Below are 26145 nucleotides of genomic sequence, written 5' to 3'. Positions count from 1 at the left end.
ACCTATGGTGTCAATAATCGCAACCTCTGCCTGTGATTCCTTGCATAAGGTCACAGTCTCTCTGGTGGGCCCAGGCCTGTACTCAGAACAAGGGACTCCTGTTCACCCTCAGCCCATCAGCCCAAACGATAACAGATGCTTCAGTCATAGCCTGGGGCGCCCACCTAGAAGGCAGATGCGCCCAAGGACCCTGGGACGCACAGATAGTACCCTTGCACATCAACCAAAAGGAAATGGTCGCCATGCAAAATGCTCTGACATTCTTCAAACCCTACCTCAAACCAGAGGTGGTTCTCATAAAATTAGACAACACCACAGTCATATGGTACATCAGCAAACAGGGAGGGACTCTGTCTTACCCCCTTTGTAGACTAGCCATGAACTTGTGGCTAACAGCCTCATTCATGGGACTACATCTCATAGCCCAATACCAACCAGGCATCAACAACACCCTGGCAAACCACCAAAGCAGAAACCTGCTGGACCCACACAAATGGCTAATTCAGAGATTTTCCTGCAAATTACTCACATATGGGGGACCCCCAGGTGGAGCTCTTTGCTTCATTTAAATCACCAGGTACAGAAATTCTGCACCAGGGAGTACCTTCACCTAGCCTGGAAGGTCGATGCCCTGACCTTCCATTGGAATACCCTCTTTGTGTATGCATTCCCTCCACTACCTCTCATCCCCAAAGTGCTAATCAAGATAAGGGAGGAAAGGCTAAGAGCAATACTCATTGCCCCAGATTGGCCCAGACTGCATTAGTACCCACCACTGGGCAGCCTATGTCATCACCCTTCTGGCCGCTACCTCTGATACCACACCTGCTATCCGGGGGGCGGGGGGGGGTCAATCCTGGACCCGGACCTACAGAGCCTCAAGCCTCAGCATGGCTTATACTACCAGGACAAACAAGGAATCTATGCTAAGCAAGCAAGTCCTAGACATCATCACAGAAGTCAGAAGGCCCAGCACCAGAAAATCTTATGGTGGAAAATGGAAAAGATTCTGCCTCTGGAGCCAGTCCAAGGGGACAGACATACCTCTACCCTCCATTCCTGGTTTACGCTATCTAGCTGAGCTTCTGAATAGTGGGCTCCTCCATAAAGATCCATGCCTCTGCCATCTCGGTACACTTTGATATAGAACAGCCCCTGTTCTCCCACCCTCTAATCAAACAATTCTTTGAGGAGCTTCTAATGTCAGACCTCATAGAAGACAACCCACCCCAGCCTGGGACCTGAATTATATTTTAGAAAAGCTCTCTGCCTCCCTTCGAGCCTGCAGCATCCTCAGAATTAAAGTCTCTCTCTTGGAAGACTGCCTTTTTCCTGGCTATTACTTCAAGCTTAAATGCCCATTGAACCATATATCATCTTCATAGGTTCATACTAGGCTATCTGCCCTAGGGCATTTATAAGCCTAGCCAGAATGTGTTTGGCTTTCACCACCCATTTTAAATTTATTTTGCTATGCCCTTTTTCGAGGTTAGTATACTGTGCTTCTGTCTAACAGTGACAAAGAAGTGATACCTGGGGTAAACCTACGATCTCCCATCCACTCATCAAGATTCCTCTTGACGAGATTCAATGAGGGACTCTGCCTAACCTGGACTGGGATTTTATTCCAGAGTGAAGGGAGCCTCTGGGTTATGAATCTGTCCCTCCAGCATGTTCTATTTATTTCAGTGCTGAGGTTCAAGTCTCTCGAGCGCGTAGCTCAATGGGATTTGGATTTTCTGAGGTGCAGCATGTCCATTAATTCCGGGTTGGACATGGCTTTATATGTCAGGCACAGATCGCCTCTGAACAGGCGGTATGCCACTGAGTAGAGCTGGAGTTTCTTTAACCGGGCAGCATATGGCATCTGTTTGAGCCCTTTGATCCTCTTGGTGAGGTACTTTTGGGGTCTTTCCAGTTGCTGCAGGTGTCTGGTAAGGTACATCCCAAAAGGAGCATTGTACTCAATTTATGGGCCTGATGAGGGATGAGTAAAGAGGCCCGATGACCTCCCCTGATCTAGATGTGAATCCCTTCATGATTAGGTGGGATATTTAAAATGTTTTTCTAACCACTTTGGCCACGTGGTTGTCAAATGAGAGATTGCTATCAACTTGGGTCCCCAGGTTCCTAATTACTTCTTCTGTACTTAATGGGGTTACCACCTACGTGGTAATTTGTGGGCACTTTGTTTTTGCCAAAGGGGATGACTACACTTTTTGGCATTTAGCTTGAGGCCATAGCTCTGGCACCAGTTGTCTGTTTCAATGAGGCCCTTTTGGAGGATGCTTGTGTCGGCTGGAGAGTCTATTATGGCGCCCAGTTTGCAGTCATCTGCGAACTTGGTCAGCCACAGTCCTTCCGTGTTGGCCTGTACCTCCAAGAAATATATACCGAACGAGAGGTCCCAGGACTGAGCCTTGTGGGACACCACTTGTAACTGGTTTGGAGTCTGATATGGCTCCAGCAATTCTAACCATGTGGGTTCTGTCCTTGAGCCAGTTTGCAATCCATCTAGTAACATAGGGGTTTATATTTAAGCTGGTGAGCTTATCTATAATGCCAGAGTGGGGTATTGTATTGAAGGCTTTTGCGAGGTCCAGGTAGGCTGTGTGGACCACATTCCCCTCGTCAATGGCCTTGGTGACTGTTTCAAAGAAATCAACCAGGTTTAAGAGGCAGGATCTGCCCTTAAAGCCGAACTGGGTAGGATCCAGTGTCTGTAGGTCCCCGATATCTTTATTTATGAGGTCCATGATGATCCTTTCCATAGCTTTGCAGACCAAGCTAGTCAGGCTTATGGGGCGATAGTTTCCAGGATCTGTTGAGGCACCACCTTTATGGAGAGGGACCACTGTTGCTGTACGCTACTATTTGGGCACATATCCTGTAGTAAGGCTGAGATTGAACAGTAGTTTTATGTTTGGGTTTAGCTCTTCTTGGAGTTCATGTAGGACGCAGCCCGGGACACCGTCTGGTCCCATTGATGCTGTGTTTTTTGCTTTGGAGAGGGCGGCTCTTAACTGAGCATCTGAGATGTCAGGGGGGCAGCACTCTGCTGGGATAGATATTTGCCGTTTTGGTGGGGAGGGGGGGGAGAAGTTTGCGCTGAACCTGTCAGCTAGGATGTTGGCAGTGTCTGTGGGTTCGGTGTATTTTTTGTCATTTTGGACTAATTCTGAGCATATCTGGGGATTACCACCCAGGTTCCTAACATAACTAAAGAAAGCCTTGTGATTATCCTTAGTGTCCTGTGCAATTTTTCTCTCGAAGCTGGCCTTAGACAATTTTATGAGTGCCCGTAGTTTTTTGCTAATACTGATCAGTGATGCCTTCCCTTTTTGGGATTTTGCTCTCTCATTTAGTAGCTTCCTCCTTCTATTGTATAGTTTGTTTATGGCTGGGGTCCACTAGACAGGACGTCTGCCTTTGGAGGATTGGGTCTTGGTTTTATTTGGGATCACATGATCCATGCATTCTTGAAGGTGTTCATAGAATGCGTTTATAAAGTATTCTGCGGTCTGGGCCGTATTTTCCACAGGCCCGGGGGCTTTGAAGGTTTCCACCTCGGTTTTGAGGAGTGTGAAATTTGCTTTACAGAAGTTTTTCACTGTGGTTTTCTGGGCAGGGGTGGGGTTGGGATGTGAATATCCAGTGAGATTAGTTTATGGTCTGATCTTACCAGTGAGGGATACACTTCTGATCTGGAGCATAGAGTCCCCATGTTGGTGATGATCAGGTCCAGTATGTTTTCCCCTCTTGTGGGAGTGGTAACAAGTTGTTCCATAGCATTTGAGTTTATAAATTCTAGGAACCTTTGGGCTAGGGTGTTGGAGCTAGAATAATGCTCCCAGTCTATGTTTGGGTAGTTGAAGTCGCCCAATATAATGGTGTTTGGAGAGACCTTCATATTTTCCAGTGTTCTCAGGAAGGCCGAGTGGGGTTCCTGGGTTTGGGAGGGTGGTCTGTAGCAGGCTATAAACTGGAAGGCAGTTTTACCCACTGTTAGTTCCACATGGATAGTCTCTGATGCTTCGTGCTCTGCCACCAACCTGGAGGTGTGGGTATCTTTGATGAATATCGATACTCTCCCTCCTTTTGTGGTTCGGTCCAAGTTTTGGGGCCGAAAAGCATGGTATGAGGTATAACCTGGTAGTGCTGGGGTGCTCTCGGGAGCCCTGAACCAGGTGTCTGTTACTGCACAGATATCGATGTTCTCCATGCTAAGGAGAGTTTCGAGTGTGTGCATCTTGAGGTTTAGACTTCTGGCGTTGAGTAGCATTGCTCTTAGTTTCTTATTCCTTGTGATACCTATGGAGGTGGGTTTGTCTTTTGAGCCTTGCCTAAAAAAGGCACTATGGGGGTAGCAAGAGCCTTTGCCAATATCTGAAAGCCCAGGGGTGACAGGTGCAAGCTGTCCCAAGCGAAGCATCGTGGCTTGTCGAGCATATCATCCCAAGCTGACATGCATTGGATCCCCTTTGAATGACACCAGTACTTAAGCCAATTGTTGAAATTGATCATCTTGTCTTCATATTGTGGCATCATTCTTGGTGAGGGTAAGATGCTACTCAAGGTCAGGGTCATACCGGCCTGGGCTACATGCTCAGAGAGCTCCTCTATGTCTCTCTTCATGTAGTCCAGGGAGGTACGTCTCAGGTCATTCACATCAGCATGGACAATGACTGAGTCATATTTGTACTTGCCTTGGAGTGACCCGAGTGCTTGTGTTATGTGGCGGATTCTAGCGCCCGACAGGCTGCTCACCGTGACCCTCTCCTTGTTCAGCCTGGTGAGCGGGACGTCAGTGTGCCTGGCGATGGTCACCTATTACAAGTGTATCAGGTGTGTTGTTTAGTCTTAAGGGCTGTGACTGTTCGGCACACTGGCTTTGTGAGACATGTGTTGCACGTGTTTTGTTTTGGGGTAGCGCTTGCTTGGGTGTCTGCTTTGGAGGTCTCTGCTGCTTAGGCAGATCTTTATTTAGAGCCTCCGAGTATGTTTTTGTGTGATTATGTGTTTGGTTTGCTGTCGTGGTAGATCTCTGAGAGACTGGAATTGTAGTGAGTGTGGTTTCTTTCTCCTCCTGACTGGTTATGCCAGTACTGAGTTGAGAGAGCTTAGCCTCCAGTTTGGCTATATGGTTGCATCTCTCACATGTGTTGGAATTTGTTGGGAGGAGGAGAGGGTTGTCTGTGTACATGAGGCAGTTGTAACATTGCTTCAAGATTCCCAGATTCACCAGCTGGACCGGAGAGGAGATTGACAACTGACCTTTGGACATGCTAGAATAATATTGGGAATTCCTTTATAATTGAAAACAAGGGCCAGTGGGGAGTGAGGGTGTAGTGCTTTTAATTTTTAGTGCTGACTTATATAATTGCTTTAGCGAGCAAGTGCCAGGTAACTTAAGTGCAAAAACGACCAACAGTAACTTTCAAGTGAAACAAGGAAATAAGTACAGTAAGCAATGCAGATATCACTAGTGATCCACAGAAGCGCTGAGAAGCCGTGTATTAGGTAGAATTAGCGTTCCAGGGAAATAACAAGCAAACAAACAAGCATATAAACAAAGCTATATTCAGCAGGCCTGGATCTAGTCTATGCTACAGCAAACAAGGTGTACCAATTTCAGTAAGATACAGTTCAAATATTCAGGCACTATAAACCTTTAACCAGAAATTCCTAGCTCAGAAGGGCAGATTCCAGCCTCTTCTCCCACAAGAGTGCAGACCACGAGCCTTCTTAATGTAAAATAACTGGCCTGAAGCCCAAGTGCTTAAACCAGAACTAATACACTTTAAGAATAACAGACACTGGGCTCTCAATCAGCAGTTCCCAACTTAGAGGGATGAAAGCTACCTGTTCTGCCACCACAGTGCATGCCACAAACCTTCCTAATGTAAAACAACTGGTCTGAAGCCCAAGTGCTTAATCCAAAAGACTTAGAATGATAGCTACACTTCAATCAAGTTACTACCAAGCAGTAATAAATACAATTGAATACTTTAGAGAATGCCTGGATTAGTGCTCAAGTTACACAAACAAAGCTAGATCCAGCAGGCCCGAATACAGTCTATGCCACAGCAAACAAGGTGCACTAACTTCAGTAAGAAGCAGTTCAGATATGCATGCGCACTATAAGCCTTTAACCAGAAATTCCCAGCTCAGAAGGGCAGAGTCCATCTTCCATGCAGTCAAGGTCTCACTGAGAAACCAATCCTTCGGTGGTTTCGGATGTTACCCTCAATGAGGCCATCCACCTGCCCACCTTCTTCCCAAACTCTCAGAACAAAGGGGAAAGGATACAGCATTCACTGGTTGTGTACAGGCAGCGCAGATTTTATTCGGACCGTACAAAGGCATTCAGAAAAACTGACCAGTTTGTGGTCTGCTTTAAAACAGGGACACGGGAGGCCAATATCCAAACAGACCATTTCCAAAATGGATAGTACACTGCATCCAATTTTGCTACTCCTTACATGGAAAACCACCCCCTAGGGCCATCAGAACCTATTCCACTAGAGCAACCTCTACTTCCACAGCATTCCATTAGGGGGGCCCCCACCAAGGACATCTTGGAAGCTGCCACATGGACTTCAGTCCACACTTTCACCAAAACGATACTATCTGAACCTATTCTCAAAAGCTAGGGCTAGGTTTACCTCTGCCATTCTGACCCATTCCCAAGTCTTTATTTATCTTCCACCCTTCTCCTCACCTTTGGGAATCTTCTCACTTGTCATGACTGCAGCAGTGAAACACGAACATAGTACAGTTGTGTACACTCACCACAAATGTAGCTGTTAGAGTGTATTCACTGCTGCGGTTGGGGGGTCTCTGACCCTAGGACTACTACTGATTATTATGTTGGACTTCTTTGGTTGGTTAAGGCAAGAAAAACTGATGTAATGGCGTTGCCTGCTCTCCTTTATAGTTCGAACGACCTGACGTCAGCCAGCAAGCGACTGCAGTCGTCGCAAAGAAAACCTTGACTCTGGTATTCGGACTGACTGGGGGCTACCACAACATGGATAACCCACTTGTGACAGTAGCAGTGAATACACACAAACACCTACATTTAAAGTGAGTGTACACAACTGTACTTTGACTAGGAAGGTGTCCACATTGACAAATCTACTGTTACGGTAAATTGGTTGCTCAACTAAATTCTGTTCAAAACATTTTGATGTCCTATTACTCTTGCAGTATTCTTAACATGAGGGAGTTGCCTGCCACAAAGACCAGACAGCCAGTATACAAAAGACTCTTATTACTTAATATGTGGTACATTGCACAGAGGCTGCTGTCAGACATTTGCCGTAAAAGTGACACATGCACGCACCATCTTCAGAACGGAGTTCTGCAGGAGGAACGCCAGTCTAAGGGAAGTATGTAGGCTAACTACATTCAAGGAAGTACAAATTCAGGGGGAAGGAGGAAGGGATGGAGTACTGCAAAAGAGAAGAGAAGGACATCTGTCATTATGGTAAGATTTTACACAACTAATCTATGCCCTTCTATTCCTCTGTTACGGTATTCTTACCATGAGGGGGAATGCTGAGGCTCTTGAGGAAAAGGAGGAGGGGTAGGAGCAATGGAGCTGTCCATGAAATCATGGAGAATAGCCCTGGCAACCCCTGCCCTAGATATGGAAATTTTGTCCAGTTTGTAATGTTTGGCAAAGATATGGACTGAAGACCATGTGGCTGCTTCCAAAATGGAGTTAGTGTCCAGTCCTTTGAAGAAGGTGCCAGAGGAAGCAGCAGCCCTGGTAGAGAATGTACCTTAATAGAAGGGGAGGTTCTTTCCATGGTGCTCACAGCAGAAGGAAATGGCGTTAGAGATCCAGCTGGAAATAGTGTTATGACAGGAACCCCTAAAGCTCTAGGGTGGAATGAGACACTGGTCAAATTTCCTGATGGCCTTTCTTTTGTCAAGAAAGAACCTAAGCTGTCTGTGCACATCCAAAGTGTGCAGAATCTTCTCTGCAGAGTTCTGTGAAGTGGGGGAAAGGTAGGTAAATGATTAGACTGGTTGAGGGATAACTCATTTACCACTTTAGGCATAAAGGTAGGGTTGGTGTGGAAAGAGACTCTTCTGTGTAACACCAAGAAAGGAGATGATCTATTCGGAGCTGTAGTTCAGAAACCCTTCTGGCTGAGGTTAGTGCAAGCAGCAAAATAGCTTTCCAGGAGCAACATTTCAATGAAGCAGAAGCTGCCAGCTCAAAAGGAGCTAGGGTCAGTTTCTCCAATACAAAGTTAAGGTCCCAGGGTGGTGCAACAGGTTTCATGGTGGGTCTTATGTGAAGGATGCCTTTTAAGAATTGCTTAGCCTCACCCCTTGTCAGGTGTGGTTCCCTTTTTATGCTTTCTTCTGAGAAAACCTCCTTGGGTTCTGGATCCCACTCCAGATCTCATTTCTCATCAGCATGTCTGGTTTCTCCCCACCGGCTGTCCAAGTTAACTGTATGGTTTCTCCAGTTCCCTTGATGGGCAGGAATCCCAAGCTGTCCCGACAGTACTGTGCATATTACGTCCTCATCCGAAAAGCTCATCTAATAAGAAAAGTGTGTGTACTCCGGTAAATGGAAGTGATTTGTGATATGGGCAAACTCTTGGGTTGGCTCCTTTTTTCTGCCCCTTTAGATTCCATTTTAGATTTTCTCAGAGTTTATTTCAGGCTCTAGTTTTCCTACGATTAAGGCACGACTAGCAATTTTATCTAATTTTCATGTTGGTAGGAATAATGATGTCCTTCAAGGATGCATCTGCAGTCTTTACAAATGGGTTGTCCTGTCGTCAGGCAGCCCCTCGGTCGGCCGGATTCCAAAGTCTGGGTCTGGCTTCGGCTGGTGTCGCACTTCACCCGACGTCATTGCGGCAGTTATTCGGGTATAAAGGCATCAGCCGACGCCATTTTCCCCAGTCTTTCTTGCCGCGTGGCGCCCAAAGCAGAAGCTGTTCGCAAGTGCCGGTCGGTCAGATCCAGAGATTACTACTACCGAAAACTACTTCGAAGACTTCTATAAAGCTAAGTACCCCGTTGGGGACTCTTTCTTGCCTCAGCCGATGTCAGAGAAAGTTAATAACTGTTTATCTTGTGGGAAACAAATACCTCATAAAGATTTCCACTCCTATTGCATACATTGTTTAGGCCCAGACCACGACGTAGCAGCTTGTCTAGCCTGTGCTTCTTTTAACCGACGGACGCTTAGACGTCGGTCGGACTTTGCTGAACAGATTTTCGGCTCTGATTTTGCCTACATTATGCCGTCGGATCCTCCGACTACGCAAATTACCAAAAAACACAAAGAAAAGGACCGACACTCGCGGTCCGCGGTTTCGGCCGAAACCACGGTTAAGCAAACCACGAGTGTCTCGGTTTCGGCTGAAACCGAGCAAGCGGTTCTTTCTTCAGCCGATAACATGCCTTCTACCGAGGCCTCTTCTAACCTGGTAGAGACGGCTTCTGAAATCCAACCTTCTGTTGCAGTTTCACAGGATTTATCAGACACCATTCCCCTGGATGTTTCAACTCCTGCACGTGGAGCTGCTAGGCCTCCTCCAGCTATGTTTATTAAGGCCTTTGCCAGGGCTAAAGCAGCCAAAACATCAATACCTGTGCCTGCCAAGCCCCCTTCTCACAGGCCCAGCTCCAGCTCCCACATGCTTTCTTTGGCTGAGGATCTCATCTCTTTAATCCGTGGAGCCCAGCCTCATCCTGACAGGGCCTCTCTCCCTCCTCCAGAAAAGAGACCTAGAGCAGAGCCCCCTGAGCCAGTATCCGCAGATGATTCTTCTGATGACTCAGAACATGCAGACCCTCCTGAGGCTTCTTATTCTCCTTACGAAGACTCTGATGCTGAGGAGTCCATCCCTTCAGCCTCTCCTCCTGAGGAATTTTCCTTTGGGGAAACCTTGCATGCTATGAGGGAACAATTTCAGTGGCAGGGCCAAGATTTCTCAGACGCTAGAAAGAGGCTTAGGACCTTTCTACATTTGCCACAACATAGACCTTTAGCTATACCTCCAGTTCTTTCTGTTGTTGATGATGCATTTAATGATGCTTGCACTGCTCCTGATTCTTTACCTCCGGCTCCTGCTAAGCCCGATAGGTACTACAGGGTCCCGGACACTCATCACCACTTATAAGGCTCCTTTTGCAGATCCAGAGACTATCTCCCAGGGCCCTAAAGCTGTAGCAGCTACTTCTTCTAAAAACCCCCTCCCCTCTGAAAGGGAATCCAGGTCCTTAGAGAGATGGGGTAAAAAAGTTTACACCTCTGCTACTTTGTCAGCTAGAGCTTTGAACTGCCAATTCCATATGATTCAATATCAAGAGTTTATGCTTGACCAGTTGACTAAAAAGCTGTCCTCTGAAGAATCTTTAGATAAAAAGTATGTTCAGGAAATGGTACATAACATACAGCAGGTTAGTAACCATTCTTTAAAATGTGGCTATGATGCACTGGAGGCTTCCTTTAGATCAGCCATGACTGGCACAGTTATTAGGAGGCATGCATGGTTGAAAGAACAGGCATTACCAGACCATGTCAAATCAAAGCTTTTGGATGCACCTATGGACAAGGTCAATTTATTTGGTTCCCCTGCTCAGCAGGTACTAAAAAAGATGGAAGAGAAAGCAAAATCTGTGCAAACAGTGAAAGATTTCCTACAAGTTCAACCTCCAAGATTTAGCAGGAACTGGCCCTCCAAGAATTGGTCCTTTCCGGATTCCTCTAAGCCACAAAGAGGCAGGAATAGGCACTCTAGAGGCAGAAACCAATCCAGGGGTGCCTACAGGGGTCGCCAGTGGCATGGTAACAACCAACGAGGCACGGATACAGCCACCACCACTACAGCAACTCAATCACAGTGACTTGGCGGTGGTACCGCCTACCAGGGAACAACTACAAGCACCCTTGGGCGGAAAGCTAACCTTATTTTCAAAAAACTGGCACTGCATTACAAGAGAAAAATGGATTTTGCAAACTATAGACCAAGGTTACAGGTTCCATTTTCATACCCTACCAGAAAAGAAAGGAATGCCAAACCTACCTCCTACTCAAAGGACAGAAGCTCTAAAGCAAATATCTCAATTATTAAAAATGAGAGCTGTGGAAAAGGTACCATCTATGGAACAAGGAAAGGGATTTTACTCAAGGCTCTTTCTGGTACCAAGGAAAGAAAACAAATGGAGGCCTATTCTAGACCTGTCCGCTTTAAACACATTCCTCATTGTTCCCAAATTCAAAATGCTGACCCTACAGCAGCTTCTTCCCATGCTGGGCAAGGAGTCTTGGCTGGTAACTCTAGATCTCAAGGAGGCATACCTGCACGTCCCCATAAGACCAATTTGCAGAAGATACCTCAGATTTCTTGCAGGATCAGAGCATTATCAATTCTCAGCATTGCCTTTTGGCTTATCGACTGCGCCCAGAGTGTTCACGAAATGCCTGGCATCAGTTATAGCTCATTGCAGACTTCAGGGGATTCAAATCTATCCCTACCTGGACGACTGCCTGATACAAGCGGACAACAAAAACAAACTAACAGAAGACTTACAAAGAGTCATCTACCTGCTGCAAGCCCTGGGATATACAGTCAATACAAAAAAGTCAAGGCTGATTCCATCCCAAAGAATAACCTTTCTGGGTGCAGAACTGGACACATCAAAACAAATGGCATTCCTAACTGCAGAAAAGAAAGAACAACTTCCTCTCTACTTCTTGGCATTAACAAAGCAGAACCATCTGACTGCAAGAAAAGTGCTACAAGCTCTAGGCTTCATGGCATCCTGCATAATACTGGTCCCTCATGCCAGGCTGCATATGAGAAAGCTACAGTGGTACCTAAAGAATTTGTGGTCCCAGCACAAGCACAACCTAGAAACCAAAATTCCAATGATCCCATGATCCCATGCCTGAAACAGGAGTTCCTATGGTGGGCTCAGGCCTGCCAATCAAACACAGGATTTCCCTTCTGCAAAAGTCAACCGAGTCAAACCATCACGACAGATGCCTCAGACCTCTGATGGGGGGGCACACATGCTGGACAAGTGTATTCAAGGCCTATGGACTCAAGACCAGCTGCATCTGCACATAAATCTAAAAGAAATGATGGCAGTGAAATTGGCAATCCAGGCATTCAGACCTTTTCTCCAAGAAGGCCAGTTGATGATAAGGTCAGACAACACCACAGTTATGTGGTACATCAACAAACAGGGAGGCACACACTCATACCCTCTATGCTGGCTGGCACTGGACCTATGGGATGTGGCTCTGAGCTGCAACATTCAGTTACAGGCAATTTATGTACCAGGGAAGGAAAACATTCTAGCAGACATATTAAGCAGAACTACAACAGATGCCCACGAATGGATGCTGCATCCGGACATCTTCAAAACCATCACAAGAAAATGGGGATTACCACAAATAGACTTGTTTGCATCCCCATTCAACCACCAGTTGAAGAAATTCTGCACAAGGACTTACCACCCACTTGCTTGGAAGGTGGACTCCCTTTCTTTCAGTTGGAAAAGCCTGACAGCATACGCATTCCCACCACTTCCTTTGATGTACAAGGTGCTTCTGAAGATCAAAGAGGAACGTCCGAGGATCATTCTGATAGCCCCAAACTGGCCAAGACAACATTGGTATCCACTGCTGAGGAGCATGTCCAGGGAACAAATATGGACGCTGCCCCTGATCCCATTGCTGTTAACACAGAACAGCTACAACATCCTGCATCCAAGCCTGAAAACTCTGCAGTTAACTGCCTGGAACATTACATAACAGCAATTAACCCAAATTTATCCCAAAGGGTTAAAGACATAATCCTGGAGGCTCGTAGACCTTCCACAAGAAAGAATTATGCAGCAAAATGGAAAAGATATCTCGTCTGGAGTACTACAAAGGGGCAAGATGTGACACTTGTGAACATAGCCAACATCCTGGAGTACTTGGCGGAGCTCTACCATACAGGCCTGTCCTACTCTTCCATCAAGATACATGCATCAGCTATTTCAGCAGAATACAGCTTGGATCCTCCTGTCTTCTCGCATCCTCTGCTCAGACAGTTTCTGAGAGGAATTAAAAATGTAAAACCTCCCAGGAAACCTCCATTGCCAGCATGGGACTTGAATTTTGTACTAGAAAAACTGACTCTTCCTCCTTTCGAACCAGCAGCAACAGCAGAATTACAGTACTTATCCTGGAAGACTGCTTTCCTGCTAGCAATAACTTCAGCAAGAAGGGTCTCTGAACTGCAGGCATTAATGGCTGTGCAACCCTTCCTGATCTTCCATCAAGATAGAGTGTCCATGAGAACAAATCCTACATTTATGCCTAAGGTGGTATCCAGAGTTTCTTTAAATCAGGCTATCCACCTCCCTACATTCTTCCCCAACCCACAGAACAGGAGTGAAAGGCTCTTACATACCTTGGATGTACACAGGCAATTACGCTACTATCTGGACAGGACAAAAAACAATAGAAAGACTGACCAGCTTCTGGTAGCATATGCAACAGGGAAGGAAGGAAAACCAATTTCTAAACAGACAATCTCCAAATGGATAGGAAATTGCATTAGATTTTGTTACTCCTACCATGGAAAGAAAACTCCAGAGAACATCAGGCCTCACTCCACAAGGGCTACAGCCACTACCACAGCTTTCTTACGAGGAGTGGCTACCAAGGACATTATAGAGGCTGCTACTTGGACCTCCGTGCATACATTTGCCAAGCATTATAACTTACCTCTATACTCTAGATCCCGTGCTGGTTTTGCCACTGCTGTTTTGCAAGGGATCCTAACTACACCATAATCTTTTCTCATTGCCTCCTCCCCTAGTTTAGCTATGGTATTCTACCCATTTGTAAAGACTGCAGATGCATCCTTGAAGGACATAGTACAGTTTTGTACTTACCATAAATGTAGATGTCCGAGAGGAATGCATCTGCAGTCAGGATTACCCACCCTCCTTCCCCTCTGAGGTACTCCTAGGGTATTTGCCAATCTTCAGCCAGCTTGGGGGGGATCTATTATGGTGTATTTGTTTGTATATATGTACATACATGCTTATTTTGTGTGTTTGCTCTCTACCATTTGGAAACTTTGGCATTTATCCAAATTTAGCCATCCAAGAGGGCACCTGGCATCTGGGGCAAGAAACACTGAGGAAAATGGCGTCGGCTGATGCCTTTATACCCGAATAACTGCCGCAATGACGTCGGGTGAAGTGCGACACCAGCCGAAGCCAGACCCAGACTTTGGAATCCGGCCGACCGAGGGGCTGCCTGACGACAGGACAACCCATTTGTAAAGACTGCAGATGCATTCCTCTTGGACATCTACATTTATGGTAGGTACAAAACTGTACTTTCCTTTTGATGCTCTGAAAATTTCCAAGGCATTTCTCTGATTTCTTTTACACCTTCTGTTGAGGATCCTGCCCCACCTTGGGATTTACCTTTTGTATTGCAAGTCCTTGTAGGTTCTCCTTTTGCACTTTCTGCTTCGTCAGGCCTAAAGTTTTTGTCTTGGAAGTCCTTTTTCCTGGTGGCTGTTTCCTCAGCCAGGAGTGTGTCTGAACTGCAGGCTCTGGATAAAACTCATTTTTCATAAGGCAGTCACTGAAAGTAATTTGAATAGATCTGTCCACCTTTCCTGTATTTTTTCCCTAAGTTTTCGAACAAGGGTGAATACTTGTTGCATTGTTTGGATTTGCATAGAAAATTGTGTTTTTTTTTTATACCCTGGACAAGACAAAATCCTTCAGAAAATTAGTTTGTTTCAAAATCCAGTGACATTATCCAAGTGGCTGTCAGACTGTTTCTTTTGCTTACACCTTGAGAGGCAAGGCGTGCTTTACATGGTAAACTTCAAAGTCACTCCTTGTGAGCCATGGCTTCTACTATAGTTTCTTTTTTGAAGCTTCCTTAGATGATTGTGTAGCTGCTAATTGGGTGGGCTGTCGTACCTTTGTTTCTCATTACAAGCTGGGTGTTCAGTTTATGTCCAGGGCTTCTTTTGGCTCCACTGGCTTGCAGAATATCCTTCCGTAGATCCTCTCAGGAGTTTTTGTGTATCTTTGGAATCTGTCCCACAAGTTGATGCCAGATGGAGCATATGTGCAATAACGTTATGTACTTACCATAATGATAGATCCATGTTGGCTGTCTCCTCATTTAACTGTCCTGCCTACACCTTTGTTGCGAGTTTCCTCTCCAAAGGTGACTGAGTGGGGGAGGTTCAGTTATTCACTCTTCTTGGAGTCCTTAGTCGTCCTCATTTATGTGAGAAATGTAATTTGGAGTTAGATTGAGAGGGGACAAAGTCATTCTGATGCACCTGTTATGGGTAGGGGAGGAGGAGCCCGGCAAGTTGGAAGTCTTGTATATTTGGCTGGAGTCATGTCTGATGCACCCGCAGGTTAAACCACACAGAGACAGCACTGATCTGTCATTATAACTTTTGAACTGATGTTTATCTTCTTTCCATTCATCACTGATGGGGTTTGGTTCTGAGCCCTCGGAACAGTCTGCCTCTTTACCAAGCTCGCTCCAGCCAAAAAAAAACTTGAGCTAAGTTTCTACCCAGAATGCCCTTCTCCATGTTATCCCAGATCTTGTTTGTCACGTGGCCGTAAAGCTGCGTTTCAGCTGAGCTCTCAGCTAAGTGGAACTTTATTTGGTATTTGTGTGTAAGTTTTTCTAAATCTTCATATTTTATTGAGCGATTAGTATTTCTAGAGTGTTTTCTTCTCTCTCATCTTATTTTTTTTTTTTCTCTATTCTACCCATATTACCGTTGGTAAACTTTTAAGTACCATTGCTGGTACAACCTTTCCTCCCCTACCCTTGTGGTATTCCTTCAATACCATTGCTGGTATTGTCTTTTCTGTTTCACCTATTGGCGTTGATTTTTAGTAAGATGTTTTCTTTCTTCTCTACACATCTGTATTGATAACTGTGATGACTTTGAACATTGTTTGACTAACTGGATGATACTGTTGGCCTGTCTTTTTCTAAACATGTCTGATAAGAAGGGTACTTCAGGTCTTAAGCAATAGTGATTCTCACGACGACTGTGTGTACTGTTTGGGAGTGCCCCACCTTTTGGGGCAGCCTCCATGTGACAGTCAGAGTTTGTCAACACGCCCTTAATGAGCACAAAAATAAACTGATTCTGAAGGGGATACTCAAGTCTCCCTTTTCAGAGGCCATTTCTGAGGTCTTAACCCCTCCTAATAAAGACAAAAAGAGGTCCCACTCTGTTCCCTTCTCAACATCGGATGGTCAGGGGCAAGCATGTAAAGTCTAAGGTCCCAAAGTTGTCTTAGGAGCATAAATCTGCCTCTACGGCTCCGAGAATCTCGAAGCCTTCGATACCGGCGCTAGTTTTGGCACAGGTCCTGCCTCTGGCACCGATTATAGACCTTACTGCGCTTATTTTGACTTTGGCACCTGCGGCCACTTCGGCTCAGAGCACACCTTCGACAGCTTCGTTAATTACCACTTTGGAACCGACTGTTTCGGCTCTGAGTGCCACTTTGGCACCGAGCGTTGTACCGACTTTACTGGTATTTACCCCTCTACTACCGGTCTTCAAACTTGAGACCTCGGTGCCGGCAGACCTTGCACCACGGACCTTATTACTCCCCTTCCATAGATCCGTTTCTGGGCCAACTGTATAGCCTGTTCATTGAACGTCCTGACATTCAGTTCGGAGTATCCACTGGATCCACCAGGAGCCTGTCTGAACAAGACGTTTTGTGTCTTGTAGACATGCTGCTGTTAGCCAGGGGAATGCCCACACTTTAAGACTCATCCACCTGCAGTATTTGGGTTGATTTATCCACCGACTCCATCTTACACTTACATTTACCTGTGTTCTCTCCGAATTTTGCCAGTAGAGGAGAGTACTGCCTTCACTCCTTAGACGTACATAGACAATTGAGATTTTACATAGGACCAAACCTACCCGTAAATCCGAACAGCTTTTCATCTCCTTTTCCGAGCCCAGAATGGGAGAGGCTGTTTCCAAGTTTACATTATCAAAATGGCTAAGGGACTACATACGCTTCGTCTTTTCCCTCAGTAACGAACCTATGCCAAAAGTTAAAGCTCACTCCACTAGATCTGTGGCCAACATCTGTAGCTTTCCATTCCAGGGCTTCCATGTATGACGTCTGCGCAGCAGCTACTTGGGCTAAGCCTCATACCTTTATATCATTATAAATTGGACTTGCTTTCAGCTCAATGGTACTCAGGAATGTTCTCCCATAAGGGCCGCCCATGGACCCCAAGGTAGTTTGGGATTCTGTCCCATCAGTGATGAATGGAAAGAAGGTTAACAACATCAGATAAACGTTCATCATCTTTCATTCATCACTTCCCACCCTCCTTCCTCCTCCGAAGGCTCCTGGGTAATGCTTTGGGTCTAAGTGGTGTCCTAGCGTTTTTGGGCAGAAGTGGCCTCTGTTACTTCTCTGTCTCTAGCAAACTCTATCTGAGGTAACAGGGAGAAGAGCATTCTGGGTAGAGACTTGGCTTGAGAGTTTTTTTGGCTGGCGCGAGCTTGGTAAAGAGACTGACTCTTTTCCGAGGGCTTGGAACTGACCCCATCAGTGATGAATGAAAGAAGATGAACAACACAGATGGAACGTTATGGTAAGACATAACTTTTTTTTTACTTAAACCAAGAAGTGCTCGTCACGTTATTGACTTGTACAAGGACACTTTCTCACTTGAAAAAAAAACTGAGCAACAAAGTTTGTAGGTGAGACGTGACTGCAAGATCTTTCCTCGTCTTGTTTGAAGAATGTGTTTAATGCTCTTTGCAAGTTCTCCTCTTGAACTTTCTGCTTTGTCAGACCTAAAGCTGTTGCCTTGAAAATCTTTTATCCTGGGTGGGCTTCAGTGACTCTCTGTATGGAGCTAAGAGTTTCTGTATTTCTAAGTTTGTGTTTTTTAACAGAAGACTTCTAATTGGCAAAGTAATGGAGATCAAGTCCAGTATGTAATGTTGGGAAAAGGTGTGGTTAGGGGGCCATATAGCTATGACCTTAAAGCAAGACCTAATTTTATCTTATTGTAATGGCAGCACAGACCATACTCAACATTTACAATCATGGTAAGCTGACTGCACATCCCTACTTTCTGCTAAGTGTACTTGGACAGCTGTGCATTTATAATGCGTTTACTGCTTATTCTTACACTGCATTTTCTGACGTGTTTGAATTTGTATTGTAAAGACCTAAGCAGCTGTGATGTATTGAAGGAGCAATATAAAAAAATTCTGGAAAACAGAATTCCTAAGTTGGGTAAACCCAAATATTCACGTGTGCATTTACCTTTCATCTGAGAGCTACTGCTGTATTAAATGCATTGTAAAACTATACTTTCCCCACTAAGAAGTTGCCCTTGGCAGGCTTAATATTTTTCTCTCTCACTAATAGCGTATTTGTTTACCACATCTGAATTTATAAAGATGATAGTGCTTAGATGGGCTGTTTTATCGCAATTTTAATGTACTTTCTTGCTGATATTCACCTGAGCATGTGTAAAACTGCTTATTTGGCCAGTATGAACTCCATTCTGGCTCAGTTTTTTTGTGGTCTGTTCAGATTCTTTATGTAGTATGTGTACTGAATTGCAATTTCATGTCAAAATCGTAAAGCAGCTGTTTACCAGGATTCTTGTCTGCGTGCTAAATAGGCAATAATAAACTATTTTGATTTTCAGGAAGTTGCTGTGAGAATTTCAACCAAAACTCTTGTTTCAGTTCAGAATCAAGATGAAGAGGAGGAGGAGGAAGATGCTGAATTTGGGGAGGAGGATCTTTTTCACCAACAGGTACTTTTGTGCAGCAACTCTAATCACTGGATGTAAAGGTGTGCAGGTAGTGAGTTTGGTCAGTGTTCAGTTTGGATCTGAAGGAATAAAAAAGCTGAAGATATTGACTTGTCAGGAGTCTTGAAATGACAGTCAGAAACCAATATTGTGTAATGTTGGAAATTTGGTGGGGCTGGTGCCAGTGTTCAGTGGTCACTTATGTCTGCCTTAAGTGTTGGAAGAAAAAAGTGAAGCCATGCTGACCCATTTTCTGTCCTCCCAAAGAAGAGTGAGTTATGGAGTGGAACAAGGGTAGTGTAGTGAGCAGATGGGGCATTCAGGAGGGGACAGAATGGGTTAACATGCATAAGGCATGGTACAGACAGATGTGTTACACATATTTTAGGAAAATAATTTTCTTCAACATAGATCTAGCTATTTCCTTGATTAATGACCTAGGAAGGACAAGAGTGGAGGAAGTAGATTGTAGACCACATGCGAAAAACTTGGTCAATTTGGAGGATAAACTAGGTATATGCATCTGTGTAGGATGTTAGTTTCCTGGCTTTGTAGGAGCATTGTATAGATGTCTTGGATTTGTTACAAATTTCAGATCCCTTCAGTTTTTGTCCCTTGTCTCCACCCCCCACCCCACCCCCAATAGACATTTTAGACAGTGGCTGATGCTTTCAGAGAGTATACCTTGCCAACGAGGTAGCAGAGCTAGACACTTCTGTATATTGCAGTACAAGGCATTTGGACTTTGACTTCCAATACTCTGAATATTGGACTAGATTCTGTGAGTCTTTGATGGTGCTAAGTGATTGCGTTACATACATTGTATTCCATAACTGTAGTGAAGATGCATTTAAAGAATTCAGCAAGGTAAAATGTAATGTCCTTCTCTTCTCATCTTGCAGTATTTCAAACCCTTGGGTTATCCTCTGCTACCTATCCAAACGTCTGGCCAGTATACAAAAGCCTCTTGTCACTGTTAAGTACGTGGGATGTCTGGCGTTGGCCATAAAAGTGACGTATGTACATACCTTTTCTCAGAACTTCTCTGCTGCTAGTTCATAGGTGTGTACTAGCCCTAGCCCATAGGATTACCCTGGCATCTGGTCACCCGACCTTAGTTCCCAGTGCCTCTGTCGAGTAGAGCCACTGGAGTGATCCCCGGGGTGAATTTTCTATTTCCTATCCACTCGTCAAGATTTCCCTTGAAGAGGACCAGTGAGGTGCTCTGTATGACATGTATGGGAAGTCTATTCCATAGCATGGGCAGTCTCTGTGTTATGAACCTGTCTCTCCAGCATGTTCTGTTGATTGTGTGAAGTCTCTCGAGCGTGTGGTGCGGAGGGATTGGGATTTCTTTAGGTGTAGCATTTCTAACAGAGCTGGGTCAGACATGGCTTGTAAGTCAAGCAGAGATCACCCCTAAGTAGGCAATATGAGACAGAGAATAGTTGGAGTTTTTTTGAGTCTGTCCATATAGGACAAGTGTTTAAGGCCTAGGTTCCTCTTTGTGAGGTACTTTTGCGGCCTTTCCAGTTGCAGGTGTCTAGTGAGGCACATGCCAAATGGGGCATTGTACTCAATGACTGGCCTAATGAGGGAAGAGTAGAGGGAAACAATGACCTCTTTCTTTCTGGATGCAGAACCCTTGGTAATGAGATTATGCCACATAGGGCTTTCTGACCACAGTGGCAATGTGGTGGTCAAAAGAGAGGTTGCTCTGTCTTTGTTCACATATCTCTTGCAATGCCTTCTGTGTTCAGTGGGGGGGTACCATCAATGTGATAATTCATGGGAACCAGGTTTTTCCCAAGGGGGATGACCACACATTTTTTAGCATTGAGCTTAAGGCCATGGTTCTGACACCAGTCGGTCTCAGTGAGGCCTTTCTGTAAGTTGTCAACATCACTTGGGGAGTTAATAGCTCCTAACTTACAATCGTCTGCGAACTTTGTCAGCTAGAGTCCCTTCTTGTTGGCCTGGACGTTAGAGGAGTAGATACCAAACAGGAGAGGACCCAGGTCCGAACCCTGAGGGACTCCACACGTGACTGGTTGGCAGTCCGACTTGGAGTCAGCTACTTTCACGCTATGGGTTCTGTCTGTGAGCCAGTTTGCAACCCACCTGATGATATAGGGGTTGATGCCTAGCTTAGTGAGTTTTTCTATGATTTCTGAGTGGGGAATGGTATCAAAGGTCTTGGCCAGATCAAGGTAGGCTATATGAACCACTTTGCCTTCATCCATAGCTCTGGTGACTGACTCAAAGAAGTTGACCAGGCTGAGCAGGCTTGATCTACCCTTCACAAATCCAAACTGTGTGGTATCCAGGGTTTGGAGATTCCCTATATCCTTGTTTATTGGGTCCATGATGATGCGTTCTATAGCTTTGCATATCAGACTTGTCAGGCTAATGGGATGATAGTTCCCAGGGTCTGTAGTCACTCCTCCTTTGTGGAGAGGGATGACTGTAGCAGTGCACCTTTCGGTAGGGACAAAGCCTGAGGTGAAGCTGTGCTTGAACAGGGCACACAGGTGAGGTGCCAGTTCACTCTGTAGTTCATGTAGAATACAGCTAGGGATATTGTCAGGTCCCATAGAAGCTGTATTCTTGGCCTTGGACAGTGCTGTTTTAACCTGTGCAGCAGTAATACTGAGTGCCTGGCAATCTACTGCTGTTTTGATTGAGCCTTTGGGGGGTAAAGTTGGCACTGAATCTGTCGGTCAGTATATTAGCAATATCTGTTGGCTCTGTATAGGAGGTACCATTGTGCAGTAGCTCAGAGCAAATCTGGGTATTGCCATGGAGATTCTTTACATAATTATAGAAGGCCTTGTGGTTTTCTTTACTATCTGTTGCAATTCTGTTTTCATAGCTAGCTTTAGAGGATTTGATGAAGGATCTCAACTTTTTGTTGAGGCTGATAAGAGAGTTTTTCCAGTCTTGGAACTTCACCTTATTCCACATCAGTTTCCTCCTTTTGTTGCAGAGTTTGTTTTTGGTAGGTGACCACCAGATTGGCTTCCTTTTTTTTGAGGAGAGCGTTTTTGTTCTATTGGGTATGGAAAGATCCATGCATTTGTGTGTATGTTCGTACAGTATATTGGTATATGATTTGGCCGTCATGCAACTGTTCTTCATTTCCATGGATGCTATGAAGTTAGCCACCTCTTTTTACGAGCCCAAAGATGTCCTCCTATTTCAGTGTTGCAGTATTCTACTTGTGGGTTTACCCTTCCTTTCCCAGTTCTTCCTGTCAGGTTTCCAAAGATTTTCAGTCCCTCTGGGTGCGTCGGACGTCTGATGTGGCAGCAGGAGCATGAGCCGTAAAAGTGACATCTGCACGCACTAGCCCCCAGAACTTTTCCGCAGGCAGTCGTACGCCAGGCGCTCCTGCTTCTTGCATATGTTGGATCGAAAAAAATTCAGTTAACTACCCCACTGGGGATTCTTTCAGTCCTACTTTGTTGTTTATTATAGTCTGTTAATGTCATCCAGTAAGTGCAAGTGCAGTCGGCAGATTCCCCACAAAGGCACGCATGACCAATGTGTCTTTTGTCTAGTAGGGAACACAACCATGAGAACTGCACTTTTTGCTGATAGTTTGTCCCCAAGACCTTATGCCACCATTTGCAAGCCCTAAACCTGTACTTAGTCTTGAAACAGCAATAGGAATGATGGGCGCACCCGACGCCCTGTCCGAACAGCCAAGGAAGAGGACCAAATCCTCGTGGCCTACTTCTGCTGTGCCTCTGCCTGCCGTACCTTAGTCTGTAGCCGATGTCAGCTTGACTGAGGATCCGGCATCCGCCAGTACAGATATAGCGGGTACCTCTGAGGATGTCACAAAATCTTAAGCGGACGACACGTCCACAGAGGATTTACCGGTGCCTTCTCTGGATGCTGGGGTTAGTATTCAGCCGGGGTTTACCTGACGCCACCTCTACTTTCCCGGTATGTGATCCTAGGCCTATTCCCAGCCAGACTCCGACTAGGCCTTTAAAGAAAAAACTAGACACACCACTCCTACCTCTGAAAGCGTGCCAGATTGGCAGGCCTTCAGCCAGTTTGTTCAAAGCTTTTATGGCCCTTGGGCCTTCAGCAGAATCCTGTACCACTGCCCCTCCCTTCCTTAGTCCCAGACCTCCAACCCAGGAAAGAGGGTAGAAAAGCCTGAGGCAGAGGAATCCACCGATTCCTCTGAGGAAATGTTCCTACTTCTCCCAGATCTCATCTCCCCTGGGATATGGTTCTCCTGAGGAGGGCTCTGTTTAACCTGATTCCTCTGTAGAGGATCTTACATTTAGGGAAACTATTAATTAAATCAAAGACCACTTTAAGTGGCAATCCTTGGATATAGAAAAGGTTTTATGACCTTATTCAAATGGACACTCCCAGTCCTTCTATTCCTCCTAGCCAACCTGCTTTTCTGGATGCTTTTGCCTCAGCTTCCAGTAGCCCAGATTCCCAACCTCTGGCTCCTCTGAGAGTAGACAGACTGTATAAAGTCCATGAGACAGAGATATTTCTCCAAGTGCCCTCCTGCTGACCCAGCCACTATTTGCATCTCTATGGACAGGGCCTCCAAACTGCTGCCTACCACTGTTATCCTCCCAGCGGGTAAAGAGAGCAAGAACATGGAGAGATTGGGAAATAAAATGTATACTTCGGCCACCCTCTCTTTTAGAGTGACAAATTACCAAACCTATGCGACCAAATACTCTTATCTGTCTTGGACAATGCCTCTAAAGAGTTAGAAGAAATCCCTGACTGTGCGGCCAAGGCCTCCCTGTCTTCACTCATGGCACTCGTCTCTCAAGTGAATAGACACTCCCTGAAATGTAGCTATGATGCAGCTGAAGCCTCAGCCAGGTCAGCTATATCAGCTTCAGTGTTAAGATGTGCATGGCTGCGACTGCAGACTCTCCCAGAGGACTTCAGGGCCAAACTCCTGAACTTTTGTCTTTTTCTTGCAAAAGTGGCTGACATATTCAAATCTTTACAACAGAAGGGTAAAGAATTACAGGACTTAAAACATATCCTGGTCTCGCCTGTTCCCAGGTTCCAGAGGAACTACCCGTCTAAGACCCAGTTGGATCAGGAAATCTTCCAGGCATGCTGCTTCCCAGTCTAGAAGACAGCCTCTTCAGACTAGGTCGTCTCAGTCTTCCAGCCAAAGGCCTCCCTTTCCTCATAGGGCAGGTAGTGTCTGACTGGCAAAATTTCAGCCCCACCCCACCCACCCCGTTCTACCCATCTCATGTTCTCTTTGCATGGTCACTCATTACCACAGACGGGTCCTGTCCATCCTACAGGGCGGCTACTTCATGTCCTGGATCATGCCCCCACCAAGGATGGGGCATCCTACAGCATCTCCCCAGTCAACTACCCCTGTTCCAACAGGTTCTCCAAACCCTACTTCTTCAGGGCACCATAGAGCCAGTTCTGCCTCAAGCAAAGAGAAAAGGATTTTATTCCAGAATTTTTCTAGTACCAAGAAAAGAAGGTCCATGGAGGCCAATTCTAGACCTCTCTCGCCTCAGCCTCTTCCTAAAGATCCCTACTTTCAGGATGCTGACTCTCTACCTACTTTTTCCACTTATCCTTCCACAAGAATTCATGGTAACCCTGGACAGACATGATGCCTACCTTCACATACCTATAAAAGCCCACTTACAGGAAATACTTGAAATTCCTGGCAGGTCCATCTCACTTTCGGTTCTGTGCCTTGCCCTTCGGCTACTGCGCCCAAGATAAAAAAAATGCCTCGCCCCAGTCATCGCCTTCTGCAGGGGAAAGGGAATCCAGATATTCCCTTACCTAGACAACCTGTTAGTCCAGGCAGGAGACAGGGAAATTCTTCAAAGCCACTCTCGGGACCATCTGGTTATCCTCCAGTCTCTAGGTTTCTTTATCAATTTGCCAAAGTCCTACCTCAACCCCACACAGGATGTTGTTTTCCTGGATAGCAGAATTAAGACAGACCTCATGAAGGACTTTCTTCCAGCAGAAAAGGTGGTATCCCTTCAAAACCACATTCTTCCTACTATACAATCAACAGAACTGACTGCAAGGCAATTTCTGAGACTTCTAGGATACATGGCAGCTACCATTTCCATGTTGCCCTAGCAAGGATGCACATGAGGAAACTTCAGTGGTACCACTGGTATTCACAGTCTGTGTGGACCCAACACTCCCACCCACTGGAGTTCAGGATCCCATTGCTCCACTGCTTACATCAGGAACCAAGATGGTGGGTGACTCAGGTAGTCCAGAACCCAGGTCTGCCTCTATAAGCACTCTCTCCCTCCCAAACCATGTAACAGATGCCTCAGACCTGGGCTGGGGAGTGACTCTGGGGAAAAGGGAAGGTACAAGGTTTGTGGACAAAGACTCAGACAAGGCCACATAAATGTGAGAGAAATGAAGGCCGTTCTCCTGCCTCTACAGGCCTTCCAGCCATACCTAGAGCAGGGCCCTCTAATGATATTCACAGACAACACCACAGTCCTGTCGTGTCTCAACAAGCAGGGAGGGACCAAATCTTTCCTCCTATGCAGACTAGCTCTGCAGGTGTGGGAACTGGCCATCTCAAAGGGGATCACCCTCCAGGAAGCCTACATCCAATTCCTGCACAACACCAGACCCCAAGGCATTGGCAACAGATGCCTTCTCGATGACCTGGAAGGAAAAATTCCTGTATGTGTTTCCCCCCTTCCCACTGATACAAAGGGTCCTGCTAAAAATTCAGTAGGACTTGCCAAAAATCTTGCTTGTGACCCCCTACTGGGCATGACAGCACTGGCTCCCTCTTTTTTCACCTGTCCAAGGGCAATCACCACAGGTTACCCCCTTCAGTGGACCTGCTCACACAGAACAAGGTGAGTTAGATACATCCACAGTGGCAATCTTTGCACATCACTCTGTGGCTGATGGGATTCTGATCCCATTCAGACACCTGTACATTGAGGATGTGCTCTCTGTCCTGCAGTAGGCCAGGAAACCCAACACAAGGAAATCCCATCTCTCTAAATGGAAAAGGTTTTCCATTTGGTGTCACAAAAGACAGTTGGACCCACTGGAAAGCAATATTCCTCTCATCCTGTCTTGTGTGAACTTGTGCAGACAGGGCTGTCATACTCATTGGTGAAAGCACGTTTGTCTGCTATCTCTGCTTGCCTTCCTCTGGAGCCGCCCCTTGCATCCAGACTCCCCACTAAACTGTTCCTCAGTATTCCTTCCCACCCACCTTCCCCACATGTATGGCTGCACTTGCTCTCCTGGGTGAT

At 45.8% G+C, this 26145-nt stretch overlaps 1 protein-coding gene across 2 annotated transcripts in view; it reads left to right on the top strand.

The window, feature by feature from the left end:
* Nucleotides 1-26145, top strand: part of LMNB2 (lamin B2) — an 859966-nt gene that overhangs the window by 703041 nt on the left and 130780 nt on the right. For both annotated transcript variants that reach the window (XM_044090624.1, XM_044090623.1), the window contains exon 11: nt 18752-18862. In XM_044090624.1, the coding sequence (XP_043946559.1) occupies nt 18752-18862 (111 nt within the window). The remainder of the gene's footprint in view (nt 1-18751; nt 18863-26145) is intronic.

The sequence above is a fragment of the Protopterus annectens genome, chromosome 13.part0 (assembly GCF_019279795.1).
Source record: "Protopterus annectens isolate FY-2018-M chromosome 13.part0, PAN1.0, whole genome shotgun sequence".
In the NCBI taxonomy this organism is placed as follows: domain Eukaryota; kingdom Metazoa; phylum Chordata; order Ceratodontiformes; family Protopteridae; genus Protopterus; species Protopterus annectens.
Note: the sequence above shows the minus strand (reverse complement) of the source record. Positions and strands in the feature narration are given on the sequence as shown.